We start from the raw sequence: 12947 nt of genomic DNA, 5'->3' as shown, positions 1-12947 counted from the left end.
GGATTGCAAAGTTATGTTGCACTTGGGTTGGAGGAGGGAGACCGAAGAATCTAGATATAATAAAGCGTTTACAACACAGTAACAAGGAAGTGGGAAAACAAAAACAGAACACACAGTTGAGGATGTAGTAATTGTATCTGGGTCGAGGGAAATGAAGCAAAAGCTTTAACAAAAGTGAGAGTAACCTCTACCTAAATAGGACTTGTATTGGCAGTGTAAAAAGGAGAGTTACAGAGTCTGAGGCGAGGGAAAACTGAGACTGTGCTTGGTTGGTAGGCAAGATATAAAATTTATCTAGTTAATTCAAAGGGATGGAGTTGAGAAGAGATGATCGAGAAGACGGACAAGCAAGAACTGTCCAATAAAAGCAATTCTCAAAATTGTACTTAACAAGGAAAGTAAAACTTGTGTAGGTACTGTTATGTTAGAAAAATGTTATGTTTGTTTTCATTCTTTTAAATAGTTTGCAGAAGGTGGTTTACCATTGGAAAGAGTGTACATCTAGTACCAGTTCACCATGTCATCTGCCAGCACTTCTGACATTCCTTAGAAGTAGTAGATGTGTTTGGGAATACACCCAAAGGAATATAGGCCAGACGGCTGTCAACATTATGTGAAAGCGTGAATAGAAACCTCTAGGCTTTAAAAGCACCAATGTCATATAGCCAGCATCTGTTTTTCTTAAGGCCTACATCATGACCCCTGGGGAGGCTGCCTTGCAGTCAGCTTCTAGCACTTCCTCACCGTATTCTGCATGCTGTCATCTGTTCCGAGGCCTCCCTGAAGCCTCTTGATATGATACCCACATTGTCAATGCAGTGAGTTCAGTACACTGGTACTCTGTTTGCAGAAGGAGGTTGAAGGAGAGTTTATCAGAGTCGTGGGTATTCACTGGGTATCTAAGGCCTCCAGAGTTAGCCACACTACCAAGCATAGGCCAAAGAACCTGAAGCCTAAACGGATACAAGTTAACTTGTCCTCAGCCTGGGTTGAGAAGGTCTCTGACCTCTTCCCTGCCCAGGCTCTCACTCATGACCACTTCATAAAAAATACATGAAATACTAAGCCGATTTGAAATCCAGACGGCCAAATTCTGAAGACGTGTCGACAGCCGAATTCTGAAGACGTGTCAGAGGTCCCTTATGCTAGAAGGGAGGGATTTTCCTCTCCAGAGGGATTCTGACACTGCTGACTCAGGGGTGGAAGAATTGTCTTGTTAGCCAAATGTCACCCCTGTCATAACCACAGTCCGATGCTGAGTATTTATATACCAAGTGAAGTGAATTTGTCTTAAACCTTTGCTTGATTTATTATGCTGATTGAAACCGAATGTAAAAGGAATGCTACTTAGATCAGAAAGTGTCTGTATCCCCAGTACTTTTGTAAAGCAAAGTTTTGTCTTGTATGTTTTCTTCGGTTCTCTGAGCTTTTTGAAGAGGTCACATTTGCTTCCCTGCATTTGTCATAACAGTTTTAGCTGTTATTTCTCCGTTGTATGTTCTGGTTTGAGATTTAAGGGAGAAAATTGGGATGCATCCATGGTGGTGGTTTAAGTGCCTTTGTGGCAGTCTTTGTTTAAATTTCTTCAGTTTGTGGTCTCCTACAGACGCGCACAGCTGGGTGTTTTGTTTGGACTTAAAGGAATCATGCTCACAGTTCCTTTCCTTGAATTGCATGTTTGTAGTGGGCATGATGAAATTAGTGTAGGTAACATCTGTCCTTTTTTTTTCCTGTGCGTGTTTAACCTTTGTTGTTTCCAAGCTAATGGTGCCCCATCTTCCTGACCGTGGTGATTTTTAAATCTAAAGTTTATGTTAGATTAAGATATTGCATGGTTGACTTGTAGCACAGACCATTCCATTTTGTCTGTACATGGCCTGCTACTGATATACAAGCTTAATGTTCTTTGCAGCTAGCACACACACATGGGTAGGGAGCACTTTTTCTGGTGTAGGAACAAGCCTGTAGGACTTGAGAAAAGAGAGGAACTGTAAATTGGTACTTCTGACAGCAGTGCATTGATGGTTTTTCATTGAATACTAGTAGTACAAAATGTCATTCTGCACTCATCACTGACAAATGTACAAGTTCCTAAATTTAAATGTTTGCATAGTGTGTTAGTTCTGATTATGGATGGTCTTAGTGTATTTCCTGGTATGAAACGGGTGCGGCATCCAACTTAACTCATTAAACCAAAAAGTGCCTTGTAATTTTAGCCGTTTTGAGGGGTTGGGATGATTGCATTCTTGACAGCATGAAACATTTTACAGGGATGCTTTGTTACTGCCCACTCCTCATTTATGGAGTTTAACTCTTCTTTTAGGATAAGTCCTTGTGCATGGTTGATTTGCAAGACTGTCCCAAGAATACTGTAATTTTTCTACATTTTTGAAACTGTAGTGTTAATCCTTTTTATGTTGCCGTAAATTCAGAGCAGATCACATCTTTAAATTGATGTTTAATGATCAGGTTGGCTAAGAGTATTCTAACAGCTATTGCAGCCATCTACAAATTAAATGAGTCTGGCCATTTATAATACTCTCTAACATCTGCAAGATGTATCCTGTTGCCACTAAAGATTAACATGTTTGAGTCTCTGAACCTCCTTTTTCTAGGGCTTGAACAGCTAGATATACGAGGCACTTTATCTCCTCCTTTAGAGGTTGTAGATTGATATTCCTTTGCTGTTTCATGCCCTTTCAGTCCAAGGATAAAAAGAACTTTTTTCATCTTTGAGTTTTTAATGGGAGACTTGAGATACCCTAATTCATGGTAGGCATTTAAATGAGTAGCCAGATCTTGTCAGAATGAGAGAAAATGAGAATGTTACCAATCTCGTACCTTGGAGTTTTTCCAAGTCAAACTTTAGAATTCTGACTGACTTGCGTACAAGTAGCTGTAATTGTATGCAAATTAAAAAAAATGAACAGCGGTGTAATTCCTACTTTAGCTGCATGTTAATTTCAGTTATTAGGTGTAGCTGTATTCTGACCCTTAAGTAGTTACATTTCAGGTTACACGCCCCCATTTGGTCATTTTGGGCATCCTTTTGCTTCCAAACTGTTCTGTATTGTTATGGTAAGATGAAGTGATGCAGACTCATTTTTGTGGGTTTCTTCTCACAATGTTTGTAGTGTTTGCATCATTCACTAGACAGCTGTAGCAATAGTTTGAAGGTTACTGTAATGTAAACCTTGGATTTAAGCCTTCTATAGTCCATCCATATATGCTATGGGGTTCTAAATAAGTTGTACTTGGATCTTATGTTGTAATTAGGAAATGTACAAAACTGTCTACGTTTTTAGATATGCAGTGTCAAAAATAGTGCATTCTTCTTGGCCACTTTTTAGATTGGTTCTGCTAGTTACTATGTCAGTTGTCTTGATGAAGTTAGTCTCACAGTAGAGGAATGTGAAAAGATAAGTTTATACTGGGGGTGGGGAAGATTAAATTGTATGTGACAAAATTCAGTACTTTTTAGAAAGCTGTACTGCAGTTTATTGGTTCTAAGAACTTAAAACTGTGTAAACGTAAAGTAGCTTACATGTAAGAGGTAAGCAGGCGTCTGTATGTAGATAGTCTTAGTTGGAGCCCAGGTGTGTTTTTGAGTACTAGGTGGTGACATTGTTGAAAAGTTGTCTATAAAAGAGCCTTCCTGAAACTGGAGCCAGCAACACAATACCAACAGAGTACATAGTGTTTGGCAAATGGGAAAAAACAGTGGTATGCAGACTGCCTTAAAGTAGAAAAGGGTCTTCTGGGATTTTAATCTCCTCCCCAACCATTCTTTACTGGATTGGGGCCTCTTACGAGCACTTGGTATTTACTTGATACAACTATCTAGGCAAACAGAATGAGTTTTGAAAATTTCAGACACCTTGATTGAGAATAATTTGGCACCATCTCTGCGGAAGTAAATAAATTTTGGTCATGAGAATGCAGTGTTTGACTGGTTTCATTTTCATACATTTAATCTGCTGCACTGTTTAAAATGTGGAAGTATTGACTCAGCATGAGATGCACTGAAAGACGTCAGTTTGCTAATGTGCCAAGAAAAAGATGATTAGATTGAAGTCAGTAATTTAAAAAATGCAAGCTGAAGTGTTATTGGATGCTTTTGGGGAGGGGGGAACTGCTCAGGAGTCCCTATTGATGCTTCCATTTCACCTGTTTGTGGTTGTGGCATGTGCATGCTATTTTGTGTATTAACATGTTTTGTTTTCTATATATTTTTTCTGTGTGAATTCCTGCAGTGTGGTTTACCAAGACGGATTTTATGGTGCCGAGCTCTATGTAAGTATAAATCCAGATACCCCTTTTTATAATGTGCAACTTTTAAAAAGCCAGCCTTTTAAGTTTACTGCATGTTACTGTCACAGAAGCTACAAAAAATGTTTTTTGGGGGGAGGGTCTGAGGGGGAGGAGTTTATTTAGGGTTTTGTTTGTTTATTGCACTTTGTCAGTACCTTGAATGAAAACACAATCATCTTGTACAAAAATTCTTTCTTCCCTGAGGTAGCAATGCACACATTTTTAATTGTTTTTTAGAAACGTGATGCAAGTTGAACCTGACTAAATTAATTATTTAATTAATTGGCTAATTGAGATTTCTAACACAAAAAGTGGAGCTGTATTTTAGCGTACCAGTTTCATTTGTAGCAATACTAAGTGACCTTCCTTTTACTTTGTGTTAACTGTTAAGTGGATGTGAGATATTTAATTTGGCAGCAATAGTAGACCTGTTTGTTGTCTTTAATCCTGGGTGCATAATGGGTAATTCTTTTCCTGACCTACCAGTCCTCAGAAGCAGTGTAGCCACAAACTTGTAATATCTAAAATTGTTTTACATTGACAAAGACTTTTTGACATTTAAAAAAATCTTTAGCATATGTTTCAAATTGTAATTCCTTACTGTCCCCATTGTAGCCTCTTGTTTTATATACAGATTCAGAATGATGCATCTCCTCTTGTTTAATATACAGATTCAGAATGATGCATCTGTCTTGTTACTCGTCTCTTTAGTTTTCATTTGTTTGCGAGTGTACTTCCGTACTGCTTTCAGTACTTTGAGAGATTACCCTTAAACATGGAATGATTATTTTAAAAGTTTGCTATGTCTTGGGGAAAAATAGTTTTCATCTTTGATTTGTTTTCCATTGTGTGAGATGACTAACACAACTGTTACTATCTAAAGGGTTCTTTCATTAATTCTCTTTTACCCATTGGTTTCTTTTCCCCATCTCTAGCAGAATACTGGAAGTAGTATATGTATGATGTACGAGTCCGTTTTCAGCTTGCAAAAGGATTCAGATTCTACAACTCAGAATACAACCAGTAGTCCCTTATTTTGTTTCTAATGGTAGTAAGCATTTAGGTAGGCAGAAGGAAATGCATGTGATGGATGCATATAGCATCTGCTTAGTACAGCCAAATACAGTAGCTAGCAGCACAGGAGAAGGGAAGGCAGACTGCAGTATCTGTAATGAAGACACAGTTAAGGTCCATACCCTAAGTAGTCTCAACTGTCTAATCAGTTACTCTCTGTTGTAGGGGGAGCCTTGTGAGGAAAGGCAGTTATAGGGAACCTTGCTTTAGTTGACCACAAGCAGGAAGCAAGAAAGCCCAAAAGCTCTGGTTATCTAAATCACCTTTCAAGTTGCCAAATTTTCTGACCCATACTGGCTTATTTGCAAGTGTTGAATTGATGGACAGTTATAGTTTAGAGTAATGCTAGTTTGCAGCTGCCAGCTACTGCATTCAATGGAAACTCGAAACATCATTGAACCTGTTGGTTCTCTTTCTTCTGTAAAATGGTATTGTATGTGATCGGTTGGATTGATGCAGTTCACTAAGGCGCAGATTGTTGCAAATACCTAAGCAAGTTTTATTGCTCCAACTCCTTTTGCTTACTAAACCAAATATTTAAAAAGGCAGCCTGTCTGCACTGGATTGGCTAGTGATCACTTGCCATGAACATAATTATTACACCATCTGTGTGGATTGTGAGAATGTCTCACTGCTAGCCCGAACGCAGGCTTTGCATCAAGTCAGATTGATCATTTTTTGGTCATACTGTTGCTTCATTAGATCATGTTTGTGTGTGGGTTTTTTCCCCCCATACAATTATTTTGTTAGGGAACCTTTTTTGCTTATGCTGATTTTGTTCAGATTTGTTAGATATTTGCTAAGAGGGGTACTTGTGAGTGTGGCAGGCAGATTCCATACAATACTTCTGTGTAGGCCCAGAACACAATCACTAATCCTGCTCCCATTTGTCAGTCATTTGATCTGATGATGTCAGTTTTCATCTGTTCTTGACCTGTGGGTTATGGTTCCAATCTTCGGAACTGATCCGGCCGTTATATAGCTAGCGTCAGTCAAAGATTTCTTGAGCTGCAAGTCTTACCCACAGTGCCCCTTTCCACATTACCTCAGATCTCGTTTGCCACTCTTACAAGACCCATCAGCCATCTCTCTTGTAGCAAAGTATAATTTTATTGTTATCCCTCTATTCAACTCCTAATCCTTTGTCTTTTTATGTTAGTCTACCCGTGGAAAGTGTGTGGTAATTTTCCTTTACCGTTGGGAAATTCTCCCCTACCATTGTTGATAGCCTTTCACGTTTTTCTCTCTCTCTCTCTCTCTCTCTACCATTGGTTGTCTACCATTCTTGGCAGATTTTTCCCTTCTTTCAGTTTGGGTGATTGAGTACCGGTTTCAAACTTTCCTCTCTCTCTCTGCCTTTCCTATTTGCCGAGGAGTATGGCAGAAAAAATGAAAAGCTGCACTATGGGGGTTTAAGCAGTGTGTAGAGTGCGGCAGGAAAATGCCAGACTCAGACAATCATGAATCTTGTGTTTACTGTTTGGGGTGTTCCCCATGTGAGTGACTGTTCCATCTGCCAGGGTTTCAGAAACAGGACTCTGGCAGAGAGGAAGAACAAATTGATTTTCAAAGGGTTTCTTAAAGCCCCTGCGAAGAAGCCTTGCCCAAGGCCGACCAGTCACCTCCAGCCTCTGGATCAAAATCGTCTGGTTTGGTGCCAGTGTCTCTTGGCACCGATTGTCAAGAAGCATAAAGAGCGTTCATCTTCAGACCCAAAAGCTAAGGCTCCTAGGCTGTTGGAGCAGTCTAAATCTTCGGCACCAAAAGCTTTACTGATGCCTTCCACACTGACAAGTTCCTCTAGCTTGGGTCCGACCTTCATCACAACTCAGACATCTGTGCTGTCACTCCTATTTCTGTGCCTGTTTCCCTGGTACAGCAGACTGTGCCGAAATTACTGCTGTCTACAGAACCCAGGTATACCTATTCCCCATCTGTGGATGTATTCCATAGCCAGCTCTCTAGTCCTTTCCTGGACAGATCTGTCACCTTCTGGGTTATCCACGTGCTCTACCAGAAATCTTTCTGAGGTCGCTGCTGTTAGGTTGGTGAATCGGATCTTGACAGCCCAGGGTCTCCTGTCCTCTTCTGAAGCCCCTCTCCCTTCTGGTGCAGAGGGTTTTTCTCTGTCCACCCCTAGTTATTTTTCTCCTCTAACCTCGATGCAGGCCTTAAAGCTCTCGAGTATGACATCGCAGCTACCGATGACTTTAGTGCCAGGTCTAGCTCTGGCTCCCTCTGTGTCTTTTGCATAGTCGAGTCCCCAAGACCGTGTCTTTGCCGTCAGGCTCGGGAGATTCGTGCTAGCTCAGTTTTTCTGTGGGGCTGACCGTGTTTCAGATGCTTCGGCTGGGGATCTGTCCTCTGTTGTAGTCTGTCAGGTGAGGCTCTTTGAGCAGGGTGTGTCCCCGGTTCTGAGTTTGTCAGTCTCTGTTCCGGGCTCCCATCCCTCCTCTGGGGTTTCTGCTTTTCAGGCTATGGAAAGAGCCTTAGCCACTGCATCATCTCAGGTGGCTTCTGGAGTATTGGAGTCTTCCCTGGGACCCCAGGTTTTTCACTTCAGCCACCAACCTCTACCTCCGGACAGCATGCACCCTGATCACAAGACTTGCCTTCTAAAGGCATGCCCTCTTCAGAGTCCTCCTCAGATATTCCCACTGTGGAACCCCCTCGAAGGAGAATTGTGTAGGAGGAAAAAAAACTCCGATTCCCCTGAAGAATCCGTCTCAGAGGACACCATTTTTGATGGCTGGGAATGTTCATCACGGTCACCCCCTGAAGATGTCTCCTTTGGAGACATTCTGGAGATCCTGAAACAGAATAGTTGTTAGAAGTCCAAAGACCCATCTTCAGAGGAATCTGTGTACTTGCAGGCCTTTGATGCGCCCCCATCCACCTCCTGGGTGACCCTGCCCGCTGACTAAGTTAATTGCTCAGTGGGCTTGGCTCTTGCTTCTGTTGAACCAGTACCTCGGAGACCTGACTAAATCCTTACTGCTCCAGCAGACCAACGAAATTGGGCTAAGGGCTTAGTAACAGATGCCATGGTGGTAGCGGCTTGCACTAAAAAGAACTAGCTGAGGAAAGTTCTACTGTCCATCCCTTGAGCTGGGAGTCCAGGAAAAGGGTCATTGCCTTATCAACCTTTTCCATCAGGTCCTTAACTTTTTGGCACACTTCACTAGGCTCCAGAGGGATCTGGTCAGGAAGTTGTCTGATACCTTGGCAGGACCTGTCGCCGAGGAGGTCCAGGAAAAAAGTGGTCATCCAGCTAGCTACCTTGAAGTCTATCTCAAACTCATCCATGAGGCTCAATGTGCATGCAGCCAAAGGGGCAACCCCATCAGCAACTTCAGGTGTTGCTATTCGAAGACGCGCTTGGATGCGCCTGTGCAAGTTTGCAGAACCATTCAAGTTTTCCTTCATCAGTGTTCCCATTGATGGATCCTCTTTGTTTCGTCTCAGTGAGGGAAACTCTTTCCAGGTTTGAAAGGATGGAAAGACTTTGCCTGGTGTGGGCGTACATTTTTCCACTCCCAATGATCCTATTCCAGGTATCAAAGGAGTGGTAAGATGTGGTTCAAGAAGTCCCTAAAGCCTTTCCAGGACACACGTCTCAGACTCCCCTCGGGGCCGAGGGGAAGAATTATAGTGGAAGTACGCAGGCCATCCCAAATGCAGGAGTGGTCCGCAGAATCAGGGCTCCAGACGTTCATTCTATGGTCAAGCCTGCTAGCACTCCTGAAAGGGGGCCTGATTGCTTACCTCTGGAAGCAGTCAGGGGAAGATTTTCCTTGCACCCAAACGTCTGGCGACACATTGCCACCGATGCCTGGATCCAAGAATTCCCACCATACCAACTAGGGTTCATAGGTTGGTACTAGGCTATCAGTCCTAGGGCCTATGCAAGCCTAGCCATAACAATTCCCTGGCTATTTCTTCCCACAATATTTACTTCCCTGTCTAGCTGGGCGATTGACGTGATCCCCGGGGTGGATTTCCTATCTCCCATCCAGTCATCAAGGTCCTTTTTGAAGAGGGCCAAAGAGGCACTCTGCTTGACATGTATGGGCAGTCTATTCCAGTGTCTGGGAAGTCTCTGGGTCAGGAACGTATCCCTCCAGCATGTTTTGTTCATTGTGATGACAAGGTTTAGATTCCTGGAGCATGTGGCTCTGAGGGATTGGGATTTCTTTGTGTAGTATGTCCAACAGCTCTGGGTTTGACATGGCCTTGTATGTTAAGCAAAGTTTTAAGTTTTGGGTTTCTGGCTTGTGTTTTACAAAGTCGTCTTCTGTCTGATTGCAAACTTGATCTGAGATAATGTGGAGAAGGGGCCTTGTGGGTAGGCTTGCAGCTCCAGAGATTTTTGTCTGACGCAAGCTATATAATGGCCAGCTCAGTTCCGAGGATTCGGAACTTTAACCCACAGGTCAAAGCTAGATGAAGATTGACAACACAGGTTAAACATTATGATAAGACATAACTTTTTTTTCCCAAAACCCTTGGGTCAAGGCTTTCCTCTCAACACCTTTGTAGAGACTCAATATTTTTAATGCTTGGCTCAGTCCAAGATGGCAGAATCCACATCCCTGGACATCCTTCTGCCTAAGAAGAAGTTGAATAGGCCCAGAAGAGATGCATATTCCGGCATTTCTGACCTAAGCATATGTCAAGTTACACCTCAGTTGCCTGCTGCCAAGACCTAGTCTGTGGCTGGCGTGGCTCCTGAAGCCTTGCAGACTTGCAGGTACATCCAGTGAACTGAGACTCATTTCTGTGGGCCCTCACTGCATCTTTCAAGCATTAGGAAAGAGTTTTCCTGCATATTAATAGAGGTTAGACGGCATTCCTCTGCATCTCATCCATGTGGACATCATGCCAAAGAAGGAAAAATTAAGACTAGACATGTGGCCTCTCCTTTAGCAGCTGGAGAAAAGGAGTAGATGGGTTTCTCCCAGGGATTGTTTTAAGCTGTTCTGGCCTTGAACCCCCCCCCTTTGGGTCTCCACAGCCACAGGCTGTTACTCAAAAACTTCCAAGCTCTCTCCCCAGGAGTCATCTTTTAGCATGTAAACTTCAGATCTGATGTCTCTTCAGTTTTCTTCAAACCTGTGGGGTCACAGTTCTGACCTCAGAACTAACCTGGCTTGTCAGCAAGCTAAGGATTCCAAGCTACTGCTTCTCCCACCTTACTCATACTGCCTCACTCCTCCCAGGCACTTCAGATCTTGTTTGCCATGCATCAATGAAGCATTGTGGTCAGATTAGAAGCTCCCTTTACATTGTTTCCATCAGATTGTAAAGTGGCCTTTGGCCAATCTTTAATTTTCTACCTACCCTTCGTACTGTTCTTCATTAAAAAAAAAAAAAAGTTGTGTAGTAGCTGTATTGTAGCAGTTTCTGCCTCATGGTCGTTGCGCTCTTTCTCTGTTTTCCTTCCTTTCTATGTCGGAGAAATCTGACAAGCCTGTTGGCTTTAAAAAAAATGCACTTTGTGTGGGCACAAGATCCCTGTATCTCATGCCCACAGACTGTGTTTATTGTTTTTGTCCTGCCCACCTTAAGGTGGCTTGTTCTATCTGCAAGGCCTTTCTCCCATGGACCTTTGCAGATAGAAGAAACAAGTTGGTCGTTAGAGGTCTTACTCCCTCCTCCTTCTCCAACTGTTGCTTCTGTCTGATGTGCTCAGTCCCCTGACAAAGTGTAAGGAGGCCAGGGATACTAAGAAACTGTCCCCCATACCCTTCCGTATTAGCTGTGTCGGAGCCTCGTAAAAAGACTCCAAAACCTTCGGAGCAGAGCTCCTTGACTCCAATCTGTTTCTTCCTCTCCACCCTGTGCCCTAGCCCCTTCTTCAGGGCTAGAACGGCCAGAGCTTATGGTACAGTGTCTCTCTCCTATGAATGCTGCCCCAGTCATCACTCCATACCCTCCTCTGTTTCCTCTTCTATCAGGTCCTCTCAGAGCCTGTCAGAGAATGAGGTGGACAGATTGAGGAACTTTCTCTGTATGTAGATCGAGATGGGGGATATCCCAGCTCCATCCCCTATGGGATCTGAGAGCAGAGCTTCTCCCTGCAGAATAGTTTATCCTTCTCCAATCCGGCCAGCCATTTGGGAACTCATGGATCTGTTGGTCCATGGGACCATTTCATCTGGTCCGATGGTCTTTACCTCTTTGAGCCCGACTGCTTCCTTGACTTGCTCGGTTCCGAGTGTGCCTTGGAGCCGAAACCTTGATGTCAGGTCTTGGGGGATAACTTCAACTCTGAAGTTCTTGGAGCGGTCACTTCCCCTCAGTGCCTCAGCATTTGACAGCTTGGTGCTGACTCCTCCTTTGGAGTGGAGGGCTGCTGGTGACCGAGGGGGTGGTCTGTTTCTGATCCTTCTGGACCGGGCGAGGCTTCCTCGGGACTCCTTAAGCCTTAGAGGTGGTGGAGAGGGTCTTCTCCACTCCTGAGCTCTGCGTCTGAGACCTGTCTTTTGCCACTGGGGCAGCTGGCTTCTCAAGCCCTCCAGACTCTTCCACTTGGGGAAGCCCAGACTACTTCTGACACCTCCCTGGAGCACCCCACCAAGGAGGCATCTAGATTCCCCAGAGGAATCTCACGACGGACACTGCTTCGATGAAGGGGAACGGGTCCCTTAGATCTCCACCCGATGTCTTCTTTGGATACGTTTTAGAAATTCTTCGCCAGAAAGGTGACTGGCCTCAAACCCCACCCTGGATGGGTTATTGTTCCTAGAGGCCTTTGGGACTGACCCATCTACATCCTGGGTGTCCCCCTTTGCATATATCCCCTTGTGGACCTGGTGTCTACAAGGGCATGAAAGGAACTGGATGCTGCATAGCCGATCTCTAAAACAGCAGACAAAATTCTTGGTGCCCCCCTCCCCCAGGATAGACCCCACTGGATGAAGGCCATTCCAGTAGAACGCTGGTTGTGGCGGCCACCAGGAAAGAGCTTACCCAGGAAAGCTCTACTGTCCTTCCCCTAACAGGGAGTCTAGGGCTATGGGCAGATTTGGAAAAAGGTCTGCGCTTCTTCCACTTTTGCCCTCACAGCATTGAATTACCTTTCCCACTTTACAGGGCTGCAGAGGGACTTGCTTAAGAAACATTCTAGCTCCGGCCCTGATGATTCAGTGATGGCAGAGGAACGGAATTCCTTTACCTCCCTTTCGGCCACTCCTCAGTCCATTTCCAAAGCATCCATGAGGCTCGCATCTCACTCTGTTGAGGGACATCTAGGGCATCCGGTTCTAGTATTGCCATTTAGCGTCATGCCTGGATGTGGCTGTGTGATTTCGCGGAGTCCTTAAAGACGTAATTTGTCAGTGCCCCCTTTGACAGTCCCTCTCTTTGGCCAGACTGTTCAAAACGCACCCTCTCCCATAGCAAGAAAGACTGGTAGACCCTGTCTGGTGTCTGAATCCGCTTCTCTACCCTGCAAAGGTTCTTCTCCAGGAATTGGCACAGGGGAAATAAGTACTTTAGAAAGTCACGGGGCCTTTTCCAGGATGTTCAGGGAGATTTTTTTTCCCCCAAGGCAGAGGGGG

At 44.0% G+C, this 12947-nt stretch overlaps 1 protein-coding gene across 9 annotated transcripts in view; it reads left to right on the top strand.

The window, feature by feature from the left end:
• Window positions 1–12947, top strand: part of RBFOX2 (RNA binding fox-1 homolog 2) — a 2020637-nt gene that overhangs the window by 1655854 nt on the left and 351836 nt on the right. For 8 of the 9 annotated variants that reach the window (XM_044075312.1, XM_044075291.1, XM_044075316.1 and 5 more), the window contains one exon: window positions 4254–4293. The exons of the other annotated variant lie outside the window; for it this stretch is intronic. In XM_044075312.1, the coding sequence (XP_043931247.1) occupies window positions 4254–4293 (40 nt within the window). The remainder of the gene's footprint in view (window positions 1–4253; window positions 4294–12947) is intronic. 9 annotated transcript variants of the gene reach the window in all.

This window comes from Protopterus annectens, chromosome 1.part1, assembly GCF_019279795.1.
Source record: "Protopterus annectens isolate FY-2018-M chromosome 1.part1, PAN1.0, whole genome shotgun sequence".
NCBI lineage: Eukaryota > Metazoa > Chordata > Ceratodontiformes > Protopteridae > Protopterus > Protopterus annectens.
Note: the sequence above shows the minus strand (reverse complement) of the source record. Positions and strands in the feature narration are given on the sequence as shown.